Source organism: Marmota flaviventris, chromosome 2, assembly GCF_047511675.1.
Source record: "Marmota flaviventris isolate mMarFla1 chromosome 2, mMarFla1.hap1, whole genome shotgun sequence".
NCBI lineage: Eukaryota > Metazoa > Chordata > Mammalia > Rodentia > Sciuridae > Marmota > Marmota flaviventris.
The window spans coordinates 124,685,340-124,707,409 of record NC_092499.1 but is presented as its reverse complement, the minus strand read 5'-3'; the positions used below and the strand labels follow the sequence as shown (position 1 = coordinate 124,707,409).

Here is a 22,070-nt window from a genome sequence, read left to right as displayed (position 1 = left end):
ACACACACACACACAAACTATTGCATTTACATGTATTGATAATAAACAAGTAGAAAACAAAATAAATACTCGATACCATTTATAATTGCTCAAAAGAAAAGACATAAAGTTTTATCATAACATGTAAAGGATCAGTATGATGAAATTTAAAAAAAAAAAAACCTAAGAAGACCAAAATAAATCAAGAGACATACCATACTCATGGACTATAAGGTTATTCTAACATGTATATGGAAAGACAAAGACCACTATATAGCTAGAACAATTTGGGGGAAGAAAATGATAAGTGGGAAGAATCACTGATCCCAGAATGAGAATTATGATATAGTTGCAGTAATCAAGACAGTGTAGTATTCAGTGGAGTAATGGAAGGAGACCAGTGGGAGGGAAGTAAGCGGAGAGAACTGGGGAGTGAGATTAATCCAAGTATGTTATGTACACGTAAAAATATATCACAATGAATCCCATTGTTATGTGTAATTTGGACTCACCAATAGAAACCATTAAAAAAAGATAGCGTGATAATGGTGGAGGGATAGACACATAATCAATTTAACAGAATAGCATCCTGAACTATATCCCACAAATAAGTCCAATCAACTTTTAACAAAGGAACAGAAGCAATTCAATAGAGAAGGGATAGTCTTGTTAATAAATGGTACTGGAGTAATTGAACCTCCACCTAAACCTTACCCACCTACAAGAAACATTTTAAATGGATCTTGAAGTTACATGTATAAAGTAAAACTATAACAAATTCAAGGATTAAAAAAAACCTTTGAGGTCTGCAACTAAGTAATAAGTTCTTGGATATCTAAGGAACTCAGAAAACTTAACACCATAAAAGTGAATAACCCAATAAATAAATGGGCAAAGGAAGTGAACAGACACTTCACAAAGAAGAAATACTATTGGTCAACAAATATATGAAAAAATGTTCAACATCTCCAGCAATTAGAGAAATGCAAATTAAAACTGCACTGAGATTTTACCTCACTCCAGTCAGAATGGCAATTATCAAGATGACAAGCAACAGTAAATGTTGAGAGGATGTAGGGGAAAGAGTTCATTCATACATTACTTCTGGAACTGCAAATTGGTGCAACCACTTTGGAAAGCAGTATGGCGATTCCTCAGAAAACTTGGAATGGAATCACCATTTGACCCAATTATCTCACTCCTCAGTATACCTAAAGGACTTAAAACCAGCATATTATAGTGATGTGGGCACAACAATGTTTATACCAGCTCAATTCACAATGCCTAAGCTGTGGAACCAACCTAGGTACCCTACAACAGATGAATGGATAAAGAAAATGTGGTATATACACACAATGAAATATTACTCAACCATAAAGAATAAAAACTTGTCATAGGCAGGTATTTGTGAACAGCAAATGACAGAAGGTCCTTGAACAACGGGTGCAGAGAGGAGCTGTACAGGAAAACCTGGTGGAAGATTCCCAGGAAATGGGTGGTCTGCATGGGAAGGAAAATCTAGGAGCATTTGCCACCCACTTCATGGGCAGAATCTAACCCCACTCCAAGCCTCCCATCAGCCAAAGCCCACCTGAGACCTCACAATACACCATGTAGCTGGTTTGCAAGTTCTTCTCTCCTTCCCACTTTCTGTTAAGAAGCCATGTTGAATTGGCCTTCTTACAGGACTTTTTACATCTCAGGATGACTGATGGGAGAGAGGGAGCATTTTTTTTCTGAATGGCTACTTAAAATGACTATTAATTAATATAACATTAATAAAATTCTACAAATAATACAATTTTCAAGGGTTATATAACTATACCAAAAAGATAAATAAATCTTAGAAAAACAGAGAAGGCTTTTAAAACCTAAACTAAATATAACAAATTAGAATAATTTTTTAAAAAGATACTACCCCTTCAGTTCAATTTAATATATAAGGAAGCTGATTTTAAGAAGGACCAAATTGTGTAAATTCATACAACCAGAAATAGTAAAACAGGATTCAGACCCCCAGTAAATAAATAAACAAACAAACAACTAGCATCAGAAAAGTACAAGAAAAATGCTCAAAATGTCTATTAATCAAAAATGCAAAAATAACACCAAAGATGTATAGAAAAGGGAACTCAAACAATGAATGCAAATAAGTACAGTCATTATGGAGAACAGTATGGAGGTTCCTCAAAAAAATTAAAGTAGAACTACCATATGATCCAGCTACCCCATTTCTGGGTGTCTGTCCCTAGAAATTAAAATCATTACATTGAAGAGATGCATGCACTTCCGTGTTTATTGTAATACTATTTATAATAGCTAAGATAAGGAATCAACCAAGGTGTCTATCAGAAATGGATAAAGTATGATGGAATATTATTTGGCCATAAGAAATGAAATCCTGTCAATTGTAGCAAAATGGATGAAACCAGAGGACATTATGTGAATTGAAATACACCAAATACAGAAATACAAATACTGCACATGCAGAAGCTTAAAAAGTTGGTCCCAAAGAAGAAAAGACTGAAATAATGATTATTAGAGGCTGAGAAGGGCATGGGGGACAGAGATAGCAGGAGGTTGAACAAAGAGTACTAAAACAGATACGCAGAGGAATAAGCTCCAGAGTTCTACCATGTAGTAGAGAGACATAGTTGGCAACACCTATTATATATTTAATGAAGAACTAGAAGAGAGGACCATGGAGGACCAAAACATAAATATGATATGGATGTAAATGCTACCTACCCTGATTTGGTTATCACACACTGGGTACATGTATTGAATTATCACACTGTAACCCATAAATATGTACAATTATTATGAGTCAATTAAAAAGAAAAACTTAACTATAAAAGCAAATCAGCATTGGAGTATAGTTTTAATTAACAATGACTATGACTGATGCACTTTGAATCTATTGACTCTATACATTTAAAATCATACAGAAAAAAGGAAGAGGGAAACTAAATAACTCAATATACACTACCAGAAATTGCTAAGGCAACAACTCATTATCATGAAAATTAATAATTATAAAGAAAATAACCTATTTTGTATTTCCAGCATGAACTGTTTCACATTAACAAAATTAGGTGGGAGAAAGTTCTTTAATACAGAATGACTCATGTCTAAATGCAGATGGGAAGATTGAAAGTTTATTGTAATAAACTTTATTGTATTGAAATACCAATGAAATAACTGAGTCTGGCAATGAATGGTGCCTGGTGGATATGAAAACCATTATGAGGAAAGGTGACAAAGAGCTTACCAATGAACATGCTAAGGGTCACCCTCACCCCCTTAGACTCAATCAGGCATTACTGGACAAAAACACGGAGCAGACGTCCCTGTCCTGAGCTGGAGGAAGCGGCACATTCTCCAGAAGAGGAGTCCTTCTGGAATCTGCCCCAGGATTCCACCAGACACCAGTTCCAAAGCTGGTCATAGTAATGGTCCCCATCCCAGAGTATACAGTTGCCACTGAATCTGAGTCCTTCTCCAGCACAAAATGACAACACTGATTAAGAGGAAAAGATATAAGAAATGGAAAGATTAAATCTGTTCTAGAATAAAAGATACATAACAGATGTAACAATGACACCTGTGAGTGGACCTTGTTCAATAATCAGGAACTCAACTTACAGGAACCAGCATTCCTCACCAGGCAGAATATGAAAAATTCTGGTATATATGTGTAATAAGAATTATCATGCAAAAAAAAAACAAAGTACATGTATAAAGGCATGAATTGGCGTGAACATACTCTGTATACAAAGATATGAAAAACTGTGCTCTATATGTATAATAAGAACTGTAATGCATTCCGCTGTCATGTACTTAAAAATAAAATCAATAAAACTAAAAAATAAATAAATAAATGTCGACTATTCAATAAATAAATAAATAAATGTATTCTGGTATGTTAAAAAAAAATACAGAAGAAGAAAAGAAAACCATATGCAAAGTTCCAGAACTTTCCTGGCTGTTCTTGCTGCTGGCCACCTCCTTGACAATTCCAAGCAATTTCTCATACCCATCCCAGGCTCATTAAGATGTGCCTCTTCAGATTCACATCAGCCACTCATCTTGCAGCCTCAACACGCTGAACCAACATTCCTGTCAAACATGCTACTGTGATGTTTGGTGTCACAGTTAAGTCAACAATGCACCTGTCCCACCAGAAAGTGTTTGTACTTTACTTCATGCTATTCAGGATAAAGACACATAATTTTCCAGGAACATCAAATTGTCAGGATTTAAGATCATTTGTGAAAATGCCCATTAGCAAATTGATAACATGTGAAAGATAATAATTCTGCCTCACACAGCCAATGGGTTTTCCATGACCCCCATATGTGTCCATCCTCTGAAGCATGTAGGGGGTGGTAGTATGCCCATCATACAGATGGAGATTCTGAGTCTCAGAGAAGTTCAAAACGTGTCTGATCAAGGTCACCCCTAAAAGTCACACTTGGAGTGATCAGAAAATCATGTGCATATCCCAATTCCTCATGTACCTATTTGCTGGTCCTCTCACAACTCATCTTGCATATTTCAGTGTCCAAGATTCAGCAAATATTCTGCTACTGTTCTATTTTCTATGTGGAATGAGGGATGTGCTAATTTCTAGGATAGACTCTGTTCCAGAATAAGTGGTCGGGAATGAGCTCAGCAAAGCATCTAACAAGTTAAAATATCCCGATCATGGGCAGTAGTAAATCAAGCAGAACAGGCATGATGATTACCTCAAATATGATGAGCACGTAGACCCCTGCAAGGATGGCCGCAGCGATGGTCACTTGTGCTTCTATACTTGCCCGCAGGTACTGATGAGCCAGCAAAAGAGGAACAACCTGGGTCTGCTGGAGGGAGGCCCGGATGCTAATGGAAACAGTCTCTCTGCAGAATCAAGCAAAGACTTTGCAGCTGGCCAGGGAAACAAATCCTAGGTCAACAGTTGGTTGTAAATTACCGGTAAACCCCAGACCAACAATTCCTTTGGTGTCCTTTCTAACCCAAGTCAGCCAGGTCATAACCAGACCCCAAATGGATCTCAGAGTGATCCAGCCAAATGCCTGGTGTCACAGATGGAAGAGCACCGAGCGTCATGGTCAGTGTCATGAGGTGCAGCATGCAGCCCTTCTGTGGCCAAAAAGACCCAAAAAGTGAAGGCTCCCTGGCCCCCATCCTCAGTGTGTCCCCACAGGTGCCACTCTGACCACAGACTGAAAGCAGGGGCCTGCAACGCTATTTTAGCTTCGGCTCATCTTCCTCACCAGCATATGGCTAATGTGCCTGCTAACAAACAGCAAAACCAACTCTTTAGACTTCAGTCTCTGATTGTGGGATAAAGCGCCACAAACGAGAAGGCTGTGAAAAATCAGAAGTTTGTGGCATGCTGAAGCTGAAGCACTTTTTTCCCCCTTAGTGATTATAAAGATATTTTCTTTTCTTTTTGTGTGTGTTTTTATGAGTGCTTTACAACTATACATAACAGTGGGGTTCCTTTCGATGTAACCACACAAGCATGAAATATAATTTGCTCCATTTCTGTCCCCAGTATCTACTTCCCCACTGCCTATTCTCCCTCTGCTATTTCCACTGGTCTTCCCCCATCTATTTATTGTTTTTATAAATTGGTATTTTACAGGTACGTAAAGGTGGAACTCACCAGGGTACATGTGAATGCACAAGCACACAGTGTAATTTGATCAACCTCATTCCACTGGTCCTCCCCTTTGCCATCCCTCCCTCACCCTCAACCCTCCTCCTTCATTCCACTGATCTCCTTTCCTTTTTCACGGTGTTCCCTGCCTTTCTTTCCCCTTGTTTTGCTCTAGCAAAATACCACATATTATGGTATTTGCCAGTAAACGCATGCAGCTGAAGCACTTTTTAAAGGTCAGTCAATAACTTTTATGAGTCTAATGGCATCCCCACCCCCAAATTCACATGTTGAATTTCTAACCCCCAGCACCTCCGAATGTGACTGTATTCAAGGTAGGGTCTTCAAAGAGGTAATAAAGGTTAAAGGAGTCACTTAGGATTGATCTTAGGTGGGTCCTCATCCAGTAGGACTGGTGTCCCTATGAGAAGAGACAAAGACACACAAAGGGTTGACCACAGCAGGACCCAGCAAGAAGGTGGCCTCTGTAAGCCAAGAGGAAAGTCCTCAGGCAGTCTTTGTACTCACTTTCTACACTGCGTGAGCACCAAATCCAAACCACATGACTCATCTAGTGCTATTTGTGCCAAAGTCTGGTGTCCTATAAATCAAACTTACAGGCGAGTACTACGATTGAATACATTCCCCCAAAAGAAACTTAATTCTCAAATTATATGAGGATAGAATTTGGAGGTGATGCCTTTGGGACATAATCAGGCTTAGGTTAGGTCAGGAAGGCAGAGTAGATGACAATAGTGGCTTTAGAAGGAGAGGAAGAGACCTGAGCAAGCACACTTGCTTTGTCTCTCCATGTGATGGCCTCAACTAAGTCACATTTGCTACCTAGCAAATCCTTAAGATGCCAAGCAAATGTTGGCACCAGGATCTTGGACTTCCCAGCCTCTGGAACAGTAAGCCAATTAAACTTCCAATCTTCATAAATGGCCCAGTCTCAGGTATTCTGTTACACCAACAGAAAACAGACAAGACAGTGAGACAGTCTGCGCAAGGCCTGTCTCACCTGAGGACCCACCTGTTCAGTATCTCAAAGGTCCTGCTCACCACTGAATGCTCACTTCTTCTGGGATTTAAAACTACCGTCCAATTGTGAGTGACCTGTAAAAACCAAAACATAAAATTGTGGTAAGGCTTTTCATTTGAAATCTCATCTGGGATATCTGGTGCCATTCAGTGTATGTCTTTATTTAAAATAAGTAAAAGAGGAAGAGAATAATAGAAGACCATTTTTTAATATGAATTCCTGCATCCCTAACATTAGGAGCTTGTCCAGGTTATGTGGATATTGGAATTAAGGGGGTATTAAGAAAAAAGAACACAGAAGTACGAATACAGAATTTGTACACAAAGGTAAGAAAAGTATGGAAGTAAATACAGTCTTCACTCCGTATCTGCAGGCAATTGTTTCCAGGAACCCCAAGTATGCCAAAATTTGTGGACACTCAAGTTCCTTGCCAAAATAGCTTAGTACGTGCATATAATCTACACACATCCTTCTTACCCTTCAAATCATCTCTAGATTACTTATGATACCTATACAATGTAAATGCTGTGTAAATAGTTGTTACTCTGTATCATTTAGGGAATAATCACAAGGAAAAAAATTTGTGCATGTTCAGTACAGACACAATTTTTCTTGCAAAAATTTGCAATCTGCAGTTGGTTAAATCCTTGGATGTAGAACTTGTGGGTAGGAAGGGCCTACCACACTGATTTATTATAAGCAAAAGAAATCACCACAATTGTTAGAGACTTAGAGAACTCTTCGGAGTTCTCCAAGGCAATTTACAAGAAATGCTTCCTTAGAAATGCTTCCTGGTCGCAACCTAGAGACAACAAACCCTCCCACAGAAAACTCTCCACACCCCATGTCACAAGAGCCTCACAAGAACAGGCCTGACATGGAGCCACATGTGTTGCAGGCAAACCTGCCCTCACATTCTTGTCCCCAGCAGAGCAGGGTGCCAGGGACAGATGTAGAGGGGCAGCCTGGTGGACAGGAGAGGAAACTTTCTCTGGGAGGACTAAAGTCTACACACAAATCACAAAGGAAATTGAAAATAGGAATTCTGAAATTGGTCGAATCAGAGAAGCACATGCATAAAAGAACAGGAATTCTCTTAAAATATTTGGGTGCTCGTAAAGAGCATATTCAAGGAAAAAGTGTTTTAGTAAAGCTCTTGTGATCTTTGTGTTTCTGGAGCTGGATTTGTACGTGGGCATTTGGGGAGTGTCAACATGTTATGAAGAGCCTTCCTGTGAGTGCAGGGAAGCTTGATATAGCTCATTTAATTTGAGTTATAAATATGCATGTGCTGAGAAGGCAGCTAGACAGCAGGAATTAGCTCTAGTGTTCTATAGCACAGTGGGGTAACTATAGTCAACAATTTGTGATCTATTTCAAAACAACTAGAAGAGTCTGAAGCTCTCTTACACATAGAAATGATAAATGTTGGAGGAGATAGAAATGCTAATTACCCTGATTTGATCATTACCCATGGGTTATGCATGTATCAAACTATCATGCCCCGTAAGTAAGTATGCATCAATAGTGTATCAATTAAGATTTATTATTATGAAATAATGTTTTAAAGAGAGCAGGTTGTCCCACCTTCTTCTGCATAAAGGTCATGGATGCGGGGTTGGCAGAGGTGTGTCCTCCTCTTTCATTACCAGTGAGCCCCTTGCCAGCGAACTGTGCAGGACCAAGGTTATGTCCTCAGACCTCGGCCAGCGCAGCCGGCTTGGAATGTTGTATTGTACCAGCCACTGACCAGGAAATTGCATCCTTGTTCATAATTAGGCCTTTGCTCTGTGAACCACACTCTGCACAGCAGGAAAATGTGAGGGGTGCAGCCCTGGACACAGGCAGGGTTTTCTCCCACTGGTTGGTTATATCAAGGGAAACCCATGAACGAGGAATATGACTTCCGTGCAGAAGGCACTGTGACAATCCAGTGGGGTCGCTGAAGCCAGCGCTCAGGAGATGGGTCAAACTGCAAAGAGAGGTGTCCTGCCTTTGATGTCCATCCCTGCTGCTGGCTCTCCTATGTGTAGACCGCCTTTAAAGAATGTGAGCTGAAGACCAGGCACAGTGGCCCACGGGTAGAGATGCAGAAGCTCAGGGACCTGTGTCCTCTCAGCAATTACCCACAGACACAAGGCAACTGTGGTGTTGGCGTGTCTTCTATACCATAGGGTAAGGCCCAGGTTGAGTGTCGCTTTACAACAAAAACTACTTTCAAATATAGAATGTTTCCCTGAATGGCCCAGTAAAATGATTCTGAGGGAAGAACTCACAAGTCTGATTTTACTGAAATGGCAAGAGTTTATAAATGATTTAGGAGAAAAAAAAAAAAAGGTGGCAGGGAGGAGAATTTCAACAACAAAGGGGGAGATAGGCGTCAATGGCTTGACTGATAATGGCGCTATTGCCTTATGGCTTTCCATCAAATTCATTCAAGAGGAAACCTAATTTATAATGAGATGAAATGAGATTTTTACAATTCCTTTCAAATAACACATAAGCATAACCTGCTGCTGCCGACGCCGTCTGGAGCCCGGTGCATCCGTCTGGGTCACCTCTACCAGGACATGTTCTTCTCTCCCGGAACGACCTGGCCCACCAGTCTCCAGGGCCCCTGCCAGGTCCACCTGGAGCAGCATGGAGTCTGCATGGCTGCTGAGGTTCACAGCTGAGGGAACGTCAAGGTGAACCGCAAAGCAAAGAGGAGAAGTCCAATGTCCCCCAACCACCCACTGGACACACATCCTCTTTGGACAGTGCACAAAGATAATGCACGCTAGGTCATTTCCTGCCATGGCCCCACGCCCTTGACTACCTGTCTCTTCAGCCCCTCTCTCCCACACATGCAACCGGTTGTGCATCACTCACTGTGTTTAGGACCCTCTGCTGAAAGGTCTGTGAGGCATCTCTCTGACGTTACTGACTGTCACCTCTGTTTTCATTTTTTTTGCAGCCATCATAAAACTACCCAAGCTCATGAGCTCCCAGTGGGCAGAAGGCCAGATGCCTGCATGAATGAACACATGAACGAATCCAAATCTACACACACATCCTAGGATGTCAGGTCCATGTGTCTACAAATGAGAGATCACAAAAGGTAAAGAATTTTGAAATTGGGTTCTGCAGTGGCACACAACTGTAATCCAAGCTACTCTGGAGTCTGAGGCAGGAGGATGGCAAGTTTGAGGCCAGCCTCAGCAACTTAATGAAACACTGTCTTAAAATAAAAAGGGCTAGAGATGTAGTGATATACCTTAGTGGTAGAGCATTCCCAGGCTCAATGACCAGTACAGAAAGAAAGAAAGCAAAAAGAACCAAAAAAAAAACACAGAAAGAGAGATCTGAAATTGATGGAATCAATGATGCTCACAATAGTGAGAGGGTAGAAATTCCTTCAAAGCACACTGAAAGGCTCTTGATCAAGGAAGAACTGTTATAAAAAGAGGCTCCTTCCACCTTACCACAACCTCCCATGGTACTTAGGGCCCCACAGCAGCTCTTCCCCACAGCTCCTAAAACCTTGCACGTATATCTGATACAAATGTAGGAGCCCCTGCTCCTCAGCCTCTACCTGCCCCGGGCTGGCTCTAGAACCTCTCACCCTTGCTACAGGGTCCTAGGGGGAAACAAGGTGTCTAAAAGTGACAGAGAGTCTACACAACCTCTAGCCAGTCAGTCTTGATCCAGAAGAAAAAACTGTTGTAGATAGAAAAATAAATTTCACAATTGTATGTGTTTGATGTCAGGTCTCCAATGTCTTTTAGCAGAAGCTCACTGGTGTTAGGATGATTCATGAGCCAATTCCTTTGTTCTTCCTTAAATGAAAGAAACAGCTAGCTTATAGAGCAAACCTGGGGAGGCGGGGTGGGGGAGAACTTCCCTGTTGCCAGAGTATCTACAAGATTTGCATTGAGTGTTGGGGAGGGTCGGTGAATAGTTCATTCTTTTCATTGTTCCTCCGGCAAAATGTATTGTTTTTAAAAAAACTGCAAAAGCTTTCTAGTAAAGAAAGTGTCTTATCAGTCCTGTTGTCTATGTGAGAGAACAGAAGGGACAGCTGTCCCCAGCCCTCGACTGGACAGTCCCTCCACACACCTCTACAGCTACTTGAGCCTCAGAAAGGACAAATGGAAAATGGAAGTCACACACGGGGCAGAATGTACAAAGAAAATGCCCGAGAGACTCTGCTGCTTCTGCTATACTTCAAAATTATTCCTGTCCTGGTCTTTCCCCCAAAGCAGACGCAGGACAAATAGCTTAGCACAAAATAGATTCCAGACCTTGCAGACACCAGGAGGTGGAACAGTGCCACCTGGAGGCTACCATCAGAAGCACAGCAGGCTTCTTCCTCAGGTATTTGAGCAGAGACATGGATAAGCAAAGCCTTTGTCATGGGGTCTCAAGCCCTCCTGGGGAGATAGATAACCAAGTAATATTAATTAAAATACTCTAAAATTAACCATCCACATGGAGTTCACACAAAATCCAAGGGACAGAAGGCCTTCCTTTCCTCTCATCCTCTGGATGCTCACCACATGTTCAAAGCCCACTCTGAAGTTCCAACAGAAAGGATCCACCAGACTGAGCCCCACCCTCATGTCCAGCTTTGACACTGTCTTCCAGCTACAGTGAACTGTCCACTGTGATCCCAAACACGCAGTTCCACATCTCCCTCTGAACCAGAGCCTTTGCCCCACATCCTCTAAGTCTGTCCTTGACCTCTGCATCTCAACCCAAGTAGGTTCCACCACTCCTTCCCACATTCTAATGCAGACTGCATACTCTGCTATTAAAGTGTTTATTCACACTGTACTACAGTTTGTTTTAGATTTTTCTGCCCAACTGATCTAGTTCCTCAAGGGACGGAATTATTTCTTATTTATTTTTTACTTCTCGTTACATTAGATGTCCCTAATCACTATTTGTTCAGTTAATAAATACTTGTTTACAGCATCATCATGGAAGTTTGATGAAACTAGCCCAGAGTCCCAGCCTGCGGGGAGCAAGGAGAAAAGAAAACAGAGAAATCGCCTCCATTCACCAGCTGCATCAGCTACAATCTTCCTGCTTTTCCCATTACCTAAACCCATTATTCTAGATGTAACTCAAGACTCCCTCTGTGACTCTTCCTGTGAGCACTGAGGCTCCCTCCTCGAGCCCCTGGTGTGCTTCTCCCTTCTACTCTGCTCTGCTCTGCTGCTGGCTGTGTGGAGTAGGCAGCTGTCCTGGAGGCCCCACACACCGTGTGGAGGAAGATATGAGCTACCCCAGGACATGGAACAGTCCAAGAGAACCTGAAGAGGGACCTTCGCTTGCACCTAAACTAAAAAGCCCTCAAAGGCTTACCTTTCAGTTTGCTACAGAGCCGTCCAAGGTGGAGCTCAGTTAACACCTGGTGAAGATTCCCTTCTTGGCCAAACTGTGCTCTGGCTCATCTGAGCCCTCATCTACACTAGGCCTTAATCTTGGCCTCATCCTTGATTTGCTGGTCTTAATTCTAGTAAGATATCATTCCATCCCTCACATCTGATCAAGTTCCTCTTTTTCCCCTGTTAACATGGGAGTCAACCTGGCTAGACCACGGCATGCCTAGATGTTTGGTAAAGCATTATTTCTGGGTGTCTATGAGGGTATTTCTGAGATGGGCATTAGAACTGGTCCTCCCCAATACAGGTGAGCATTATCAAATTCAATGAGGGTCCAGGTAGAACCAAAGGGGGAGGAGGGGGATTTGCTCTCTGCTTGACGACGGAGATGAGACACTGTTCTGCCTTAGACATTCCAGGCTCTCAGGCCTTCAGGTGTGGACTGGAATCTATCCCAGCAGCTCTCCAATGTTGATGCCCTCAAGCTAGAGCATTGCTTTTCCTGGATCTCCAAGCTTGCAGAGGACAGACTGTGGACTTCTCAGCCTCCATAATCATGTGAGCCAATACTTTTTAATTTCTTTATATGTTTTTTCCTTATTAATCTGGCTTTTGTCAGTTTAATTTACAGGTCCCCATTGGAAAGCCTAGGAGGGTAGGGGGAAGATTGTAATAACAACCCTACACTGGGCATACTGTTTCTTTAACATTCTGAGAACCCTGGCTACAAGACAGAGAGAAAGAGAGAGAGGTAGGGGTGGGAAGAGAGGGGAAGGAAGGAAGGAAGGAAGGAAGGAAGGAAGGAAGGAAGGCAGGCAGGCAGGCGTGGGGTAGAAAGATAGAAGGAGGGAGATGGAATGAGAAAAAGAGAAGGAGGAAGAAGTGGTGGTGAAAAAGGAAAGAAGGGAAGAAGGAATAGGAGAGGGAGGGCTAGAGGAAGGAAGAGAGGGAGGGAAGGCAGAGGGAAGGAGGGAGGAAGGAGGGAGGGAAGGCAGGAGGGCCAGCCTCAGGAACCTGCAGGTCAAGGTTTGCCGGCCTCCTCATTTCCTCATGACCTAGGCGCCTTTGACAGACCTTCCTCATAACAAGCATAGACAACAATTCAGGGACAAAGAACTTCAGGTGCCTGCAATTACAGGTTTCTAAAATAAACCCTATAATTACTGAGCTGACACAGTCTGACTGTTGCAAGGAGACAGAAGTTCACCAGGGAATGGTAGCTTTATTATTCCCCAACTCAGGGGAAGTGGTGCTTTCCCCCAAAGCCCTTCCCATCACAATAGACACGGCCACTACCATGTACCTCCTCCAGACCCCATCCAGGGGGCCAGCCACAGGTCAGTCAGAAAGGGAGGGCACAGGGCTGTTTGCTCAAATGACAACCATAGGATGCTGCCATTGGCCTTTCAGAATCAGTCCTGAATCACCTCCTACCCCTGGTCTACACTTAATGCACTTTCCCTGAGAATCACCCTTAAAAGTTCTAGCCCCTTCTTAAAATCCAGCAGTGATTTGCTCTCTGGGGCATCCAGGAGCATCCTCTGTAGTGTCTAATTCCCCAGCTCTTCTCCACGCAGGCCCAAGGACAACTGCTTTCACAAACCCCTTCAGTGGAACCTTAGTCCAGGATCTTGGGAGAGGATGCATGAGCTTCCACAGGAAGAAATCCATAGGAAATCCATAATACAATCATGCATTTTCCCAAGGAGCCAGCAGGGAACTCACCAGCCCTCATAGAAGGTGATGCTCCACAGACTCTAGCACCGCTACCTTCTTGCCAGGCTCCCTCCACCCTCTCTCCCTTCATCTAAACATGCAAGGCACTCGGAGAGCAGAAGAAAGAGCTCCCTGATCACTCCTGCTGACAAGAAAGAAGGGCTCACTGGAATAGACGGGTCACTGAATCCTGGGCAGGACCTGGCACACTTGACTTCTCAGGAAGAAACTTTATCAAAATGTTTTAGAAAAAAGTGATACACTGCAGATCAGTGGGATGGACAGACGGCATTTTTTGTTGTTATGATCCATCTTCTTGTGCAAATCTGCTGTGCTTACCTGAGCTATGTACTGACTGATAAGTTGTCGGTGTTGGTGTTCACCAGGCTGCCCAGGCAGAGCATTGAAATCGTCCAATCACCAGACTCCCTCAACACCTCCCCACTCCCCCACCTGTGTTTCACTGAACAATGTCTGATTGGGATCAAGCCCCTCCCACCAGGTTCTCTGCAGGTTGTAACTACCTGAAGTGAAACCACCCAGAGGGAGGGCAACATCCATATCCCAGGGGCCACCATGAAGCCAGGACTTTGAGAAGGCTCCTGGCAGAGCCAGGGAAAAGAAGGAAGAAGTCTTTGTTTTTTGTTTTTTGTTTTTTTTCCAGCCATAGAGGTGGAATGGAGGTAAAGGAAGAAGAAAGAGAAACAAGTGTTTATCAAAATCTTAGAGCTCTTCAGTTCTCTCTCAGGAAGACACTTCTTAGACAAAAGTCAAATCACAATTTTAAAGTGGTGAAGGAAATACAAAGACAAGAGGAAGTGCTCAGTTGGGCATCAGAGCTACTCTGTCCTGGGGCAGGTGGACTGGGCACTTCTGGTTTTTGAGACAGAAGGATGCACATGGACCATGATCCTGAGCTCATTTAAAGACCTTGAGTGTTAGGCCTTTCCAGAGGGCTGCTGGTACCTTATGTGTGTAAATCACTTGGCTCACAGAGAGTGTCTCCTGGGAAGATGAGGGAGATTCCCCAGAAGGGCTTAAGAAAACAAAACTATGCGGCAGACTGCAACTGACTTTGAGGAAATGACCCAATTTCCTAAAATTTCAGTGATATAAGGGATACCAGAACACAAGCACTAAAATCCTGACAGTCTGTGAAAACTGAGATAGCTACTAAGTGACTAACCAGGAGGGTAGTATATGCAGCATGAACACACTGAATAGAGGGATGATTCATGTCCCGGGTCAGGCAGAGTGGGATAGCTGCTCAAGACTACATTATACCGCTTAGAACAGCACACAATTTAAAATTTATGAATTGTTTAAATTCATGTAAATTTTTCAGTTAATATGTATGGACCACAATTAACTGTGGGTAACTGAGCTAAGAGCAGTGGCACCTGCCTGTAATCCCAGCAGCTCTAGAGGCTGAGGCAGGAGGTTCATGGGTCCAAAGCCAGCCTCAGCAAAAGCAAGGTACTAAGCAACTCAGTGAGACCCTGTCACTAAATAAAATACAAAACAGGACTAGGGATGCGGCTCAGTGATCGAATGCACCTGAGTTCAATCCCAGATACCCCCCACCCCACAAAAAAAATGTTGTTAACTGAAACCTTGGAAAGTGAAACTATAGATGTGGGGAATTAGTGTAATCAGAAATTCTTGACCTGGCCAGAGCTTCCTCTTCCTCCTTCTCTTTCCTCACCTTCTCCCCCATACCACTCCCCTTTCCAAGAAGCATCCCCTCCCAGGGCCCACCACTGACTCCCACTGCTCTGAGCAGTTTTCTGGGGTCTCATGCTCAGGCATCTGAAGCTAAATGTCTATTCCAAGTGAGGCTCTGGCATCCAGTCTTAACTCAATGTGTAAACAACTGGAAAAGTGCCCTTTCCACCAGAAAAGGCTGGACAAACATGAGTGAGTGGCTTACTGCTTCTTCCAAAATGAGGTCAGGGCAAACAATAAGCCTGAAATCTTCAGGAGAAACAAGGTGGGGCTATGCTCTCCTGGCACAAGTGCGGCCACCACACTATAGAAACAGGCAAGCTCAAACCAGGAAATTCAGAAACTGCTCAAGTGTGAGCAGTATGAGAACAAGCTCAGGGACTCAGGGGTAGAGATGTTTATATCTTCTTCCAGGCTTTTCTTCCAGGAACCCCAGCAAGTGCCCACAGGGAAGACAAGACTGGGGAGAATTCAGAGAGAGCGGATCCCAACATTCCCAGTTGGAAAAGATGGCAACCATTGTCAAAGTCCACCCACATCCCCCTCCTCTATCTCCCCAAAGGTGTAAAAACCCTAATTTGCTTGGGAATTGCATCAAATCTGGTAACTGAGGGTGCTGCAGAAACCCTATAGCTGGGAGAGGGGAAGAGGGAGAGAGTAGCTCTACGCAGTGGAAGGGGAGGATCAGAGCAAGTCCTTGCAGACAGTCTGGCTAGAGACCTGGTAATTCCAAGTGTCTAGTGCACCAGATTCCCATAGCAACCACAAACCTGAGCACAGGTGACTTCTGACTAGATTTATATAAACCCTCCAACTAGTGCCTACAGAAGGATATGGCTCATCACCAATCTTAAAAACTACTGACCTCAGAATCTACTCAGAATCCTATAGAATGTGTGTGGCTTTTAACAAAAAGTTACAAAGCCCACACACAATCAAGAGGAAACACAGTATGAAGAGACAAAGCAATCATCAAAACCAGGTGACAGCTGTAATAGTTCCTGCTTGGTGGATCTGGACCCTGGGCGACGGACCATCTCCTTGTATATTTTGGATACAGTAGCTTTCCAGCGGTGACACAGCCAACAACTGCCAGAACTTTCCTTGATCTGGATACAGGCTGAATAAAATCTGTAAGAGTCAGAAACATCTAATGACAGATTTAGATATGAGAGCAACAGGATTTAAGTAATTTTGATCACTGTTAAAAATAGAGATATGATGGTTATGATTTATGCATCCAAATTTCACCAGCTTACTCTGAATAGCTTTTTCTTAGATATTAAAATATTCTCATTCGTTATATGACGCTCAGCTACAATGGGCCTTGATTATCGATATTTGCCAGCTTTTAGGATTAAATATCCAACCACAAAATTAAATTGTCAAAAGTGAGTAACTATGGTTTGCCCATGTAGGAGAGCCAGAAGAATGTGGCCTCTGTGATGGTTATAACGTGTATTTGTGAAACCTGCAAAGAACCTGAAATGCCATCAGAAAGTAATGACAGTAAAATGACACATTATAGAAGTTCAAAACAAATTTTTCATATTCTATTTGAAAGTGTATACAAATCACAAAATCTGCATCTCCCAAAATAATGCTGAATAGTAGACACCAAGCTCAAGTCAGCTCCAGAGACCAAGGGAGACCTGGCTCACTCTCATCATTGAAATCCCAGCACACCCTCCAGGCCTTGCCGAGAGAAGCTTCACAGCCACACAATTGTGTGAGTAGTGAATACAAGGGCACATAGGTGGCAAAAACAATAATAATAAAATCATGAAGTTTTCAGAGTTCAGGGTAATTGTTCTGATTAGTGCAGAGGTCTCCTGTCTCTGGACACTGCTCCCTCATAGGTTTTAGGAGTTGATTGCACTGACTCATTGCAGTCATCATGCACCACCCTTGCTGTCTACATGTCACATCCAAGAGGAGCAGATATATGGTCATGCACAGTGGAAGGACAGGCTTCCCTTGCCACCCTAGTCCACCACCCCCATATGTCTTCAGCATCTCCTTCAAACAAAGTTCAGAAAAATGGGCAAAGAGAGACAAATGATGGATCCCGCACCTTAGATCCTCCCGCCACCCAGCCCAAGGAACCTAGGAAGCTAAATCCACCCAACAAGCCTCCCGCACTTTCACTGACCCCACAGAGGGCTAGGAGCCGCCATGATACTCACAGAGCACACCACCACAAAGACAAACAGACCCGTGACTTTCACCCACTGCAAGCAGCGCCTGCAAGAGAAAAGGCGGGACGTGAACAGTACATGGCCGCAATCCTGTTTGCGAGTGGACGGACCTGACCAACCTCAGCTGCTTTTCTGATGCCCTGAGTTATCTCCATTGGAAATCATGTATCGTGAATTCTTTCCATAACATGGTATGGAGAACTCTGGGCCAGGAAACCTACTGCCTCATCAAAAAGGGATTGGTGGAGGCACAAAGAAATCAGTGTTAACCCTGAGCATTTGCATACATCTTCCAGCTCCTGAAAATAAAGCTCATGATTTGGGACTCTTTGCTAACCTTCTGAAGGCTCCAGTTCTGGTTTTCTGTTTTGTTTTTTTCTTTTTTCTGACAAATTAATTGAGTTCCTTATCTTGGCTCTTCAATTCACACTTATCAATTAGTTTCCCTTAAGTTTTCCAGAAGGTAGAATTATAGATTTACCATCAAATATAAAAACAAATAATTCAAGAAAGAAATTGCAAAGTTGTGACTGTTTTTATTAGCAAGACCTTTTCAAGAATTCTATAGGAGATAACTTGACAGGTCACATACACAGCCCAACTGAGGGTTTCCAAAGTTGTTCCAACCCTGTCACTATCACCCTCTTCATAACTGTGGCCCCCAGACCCTACATGAACTTGAACTCAGTCTGCCCTCTGCAGCCCCACAGTCCACCAGCTACAACCATACCACAGGACCTTTACCTCACCAAGATCCTCCCTGGCTGCAGTCTTCATCTCTGCTCATTCAGCCACAGATACCACCTCTTTTTATTTTTGTGTTATTTATTTATTTTTGTAGTTGTAGATGAACAAAATGCCTTTATTTTGTTTTTATTTTTATGTGGTGCTGAGGATTGAACCCAGTGCCTCACAAATGCTAGGCAAGCTCTCTGCCACTGAGCTACAGCCCCCACCCTGCATTTCATCTTTTTCTTTTAATATTTATTTTTTAGTTATAGTTGAACACAATACCTTTATTTTTATTTATTTTATGTGGTGCTAAGGATCGAACCCAGGGCCTCGCACGCACGTGCTAGGCAAGCGCTCTACGGCTGAGCCACAACCTCAGCCCTGCATCCCATCTCTTAATGGCACTATTGCTTGCTCTCTTGCCAGCCGCTCTGCTAGGGCAGTCACTGAGGTGGTGTGTTTGCTCTGTCTCTGCACAAGGAATTGTACTGGCACATAGCCTATACCAGCTATATGTTTGCAGAAGAAAGGGAGAAGATCTATGTTGGGACATCTTTTTTCTTACTCTCTTCACTGAGTTGAGTTCCACACTTGGAAAAATCTGATCCTTTGAAAATGGTAAAGTCTTATTTTTGCATTCTCTTAGACTTAATGAATTTGATGGATAATCATTTCATGCTTCCAAATTATGATTCAACAGCTCCTACTTAAATAGGAATCAAAATGACATTTCTTTTTAAAGAATGAAGCATTAATTGAGCCGTTCTAGACACAAATTTCTTTCTACATAACTGACAGGTACAGCAGAGCTGACAATCCACAATAAAATATTTTTTACAAGTTTCTTCACTAATCTAGCCCAGCACTTTCTAGACATATTGTTAGCCACTTTCAGGGACAATAACCAGTTCTTTCAGGAAAAAGAGGCTGCCTTTCTAAATGACTGTGCATGTGTCTCTAAAGTTGTTTTGTTGTTGTTTGTTTGAACATGGTCACCAGAGAAATTTACAAGGAACCAGACAAAATCAGTGTCATTCTGACCCAACCCTTTCAGGTGACCTCGAGTAAACTTTGCTCATTATGATATTAAACTCTGCACCCAGAGGCATTCCTACCCACCACTTTTTGAACATTTGATACATGAAGAAACATAATATCAAATTGAACATGTTCAAAAATGTACCTACCTCTACATGTGATGACCAGTCTTTTTTGCATGAGTTTCCCCAATAAAAACCCCTTGCTTTGTTTGCTCAGGTGACACCATGACACCTTGTTTATAAGTAATAAAACTATCTCCTCTACATCCCTATCTCTTTTTATTTTGAGACAGGATCACAATAAGTTTCTCAGGGCCTCGTTAAGTTGTTGAGGCTGGCTTTGAACTTTCGATCCTCCTGCCTCAGTCTCCCATGTTGCTGGATTACAGGTGTGTGCCACCATGCCTGGCCTATCTCCACTCTTACCTCTTGACTGTACTTATTGGCCTATATTCACCAAGAGGTGAACTCCTTGCATTCAGTTACAATATTATAAATACGATACTAATATCCTTTAGTTCCATAGCAAGCACAAGGCAACTATTCCAGGAATCACAGAGAATAAAACCACCATTGAAAGTCAAGTCTCAAATGTATGGGATTCTATTTATCTAAATTGCAAGGTAGTTGAGAACATGGCATCCTCTCGAGCTGTTAGCCAGCAGGGAAAACACATTAACAATGCTAGGGTTGACCCTTCTCATAACCCATGGGACCATATTACCATTCACATAATTTCATGATTTACATAATTTCAGGGCAGATTCATGAGACAAATTTTTGCTGCACCTAGGAGAAGGACTGAGACCACTCATGGTGAAGAAGCTACAGACAAGTAGGAAGCCTGGTGGGAAGAGACAGCTCCATGGTCAAGCAGCCATGGGGGGACCTGGGGTCTAATCCCTGCTCCAATCTTGGTTCAAATTCTGTGTGACCTTAGGCAAACTCCTTACCTTCAAGATACTCTCCATTCACCCCCAGGAATGTTGCCAGTAGGATAACTGAGTAACAGTTCCAGCGAATTACAAGGGTTTGAAAGTGGCCCCTGTGGGCACAGGTAGGTGCACTTGGGGCAAGCACTTGAGTGCATTTCAATTCAGCCCCGAAAGGATCTTCAAAAAGGACTTAATCCCCAAAGGTAGTGACACAGAAACAGCAAATTATGCATGTACCATCTTACTGTTAGCACGTGGAAGACCAGAGAGCAAAGGGACACAGGGTGACAGAAGACAGTAATATGACCACATATGGCTCTGCCAGTCATTCAGTTATTTCAGGTCAGATCCAGAATTGGGACCACTGATTCTCACTCCTAAGTCTTGTTCTGTCCCAGGAGATGATGCTTTTCAAACAGGTTGATCTCAAAAGAGTCCTTTCTCCAAATAAATGTGCGCAGGGGGAAAAGCCCAGCAAATAAAACTGTTAGAGTGAGAGCACTCCCACAAGGGCAGTACCTGTGGCTGTTGATGTCAGTGAATCAGAGATCCTTGTTCCCTACACCTGCATCGGCCGTCCACACATGCATACACACATGCAGCCTTAGGCTCCCAGCTCCCACTATGCAGAGGCCACTGCATCCCTTAGGCTGCACCATGCGCTAGACCCAAACCTTCATCGAAAACCATAAAGATGGTATCAAATTCTGAAACACCAGCAGCAGGCACTCCTGAAGTGAATCGATTCTATTTACAAACCTAAAGGCCATGAAGATCCTGAACCCCGCAAGCAAAAGGCAGGGAGTATAGGATGTGGGTCATTTATGTTTGTCATCAGCCTCAAGGGCTGCACACCGATTTTTCAGGGCCACTTTAAATGTCCTCCAAGGCCTGGGAGAAAAGTAGAAAACTTTGAAGGAAATGTGGAGCCTGGCTACATGCTAAAAGCCATGCTCCTCTTCACCCTGTTGTTTTAGAAGGCTTTAGTGGGGGTGAAACCCCTGCTTTGTCCCATGGCAGAGCTGGCATCCACCTACCTCAGTGTGGACATATGGACTCTGAGGTGGGTGCTGTCCGGAAGCTCCCCCTTCTCTGAGGAGGCAGATGTAGACAAACCAGCTGTGTCTCTGCTCAGCAGGTATCTTCGTTCCCATTCAACTGAGCTGTTTTCCCAAGATTCATCAGCGGTGATGAACTCTGAGGAGTAAGCAGGCATGCATCGAGACCTGGAAAACGAGAGCTTGGTAGTTATTTTTGCTTTGCATTGCTTTTTTTTTTTTTTTTTTTTGTGTGTGTGTGTGTGTGTGTGTGTGTGTTCAAAATGATAAAGTCAATTCAATGTCCTGGATATTTAGTTCAAAAGTACGTATTAGTTTTAACTGCAAAGGCTGCCTCAGAGCCTCTTTACCAGCATAGAACTCAAAATCTTTTCTAGACCCAAGTGCTCTGGAGAAAAAGCAAAACAAAACAGCCAACAAAAAACACAGAAAGGATCAAAAGAAACTAGCTGTACCCCCAAACACTCAGAAAGTCATGTTATTTACATAAAATAATGCTGGGTCTGTTTAAGACAGGAAGTGAGGTGTAGGATCCAATCCTTCTGCAATGATGATAACAAGAGTTCTAGTCCTTCCCCACTTTCTCTCCTTACTTCATGGCAGTATTC

The 22,070-nt window shown here is 42.9% G+C and overlaps 1 protein-coding gene across 1 annotated transcript in view; it reads right to left on the bottom strand.

Annotated features, from left to right (window-relative positions):
- The window catches only part of Oca2 (OCA2 melanosomal transmembrane protein), a 336,227-nt gene that overhangs the window by 244,033 nt on the left and 70,124 nt on the right, over window positions 1-22,070 (bottom strand). Inside the window, exons 3-8 of the mRNA XM_027925820.2 lie at window positions 21,442-21,630; window positions 17,686-17,743; window positions 16,558-16,630; window positions 9,200-9,360; window positions 6,681-6,763; window positions 4,728-4,881 (exon numbers count right to left, since the gene is read on the bottom strand). Of these exons, the coding sequence (XP_027781621.2) occupies window positions 4,728-4,881; window positions 6,681-6,763; window positions 9,200-9,360; window positions 16,558-16,630; window positions 17,686-17,743; window positions 21,442-21,630 (718 nt within the window). The remainder of the gene's footprint in view (window positions 1-4,727; window positions 4,882-6,680; window positions 6,764-9,199; window positions 9,361-16,557; window positions 16,631-17,685; window positions 17,744-21,441; window positions 21,631-22,070) is intronic.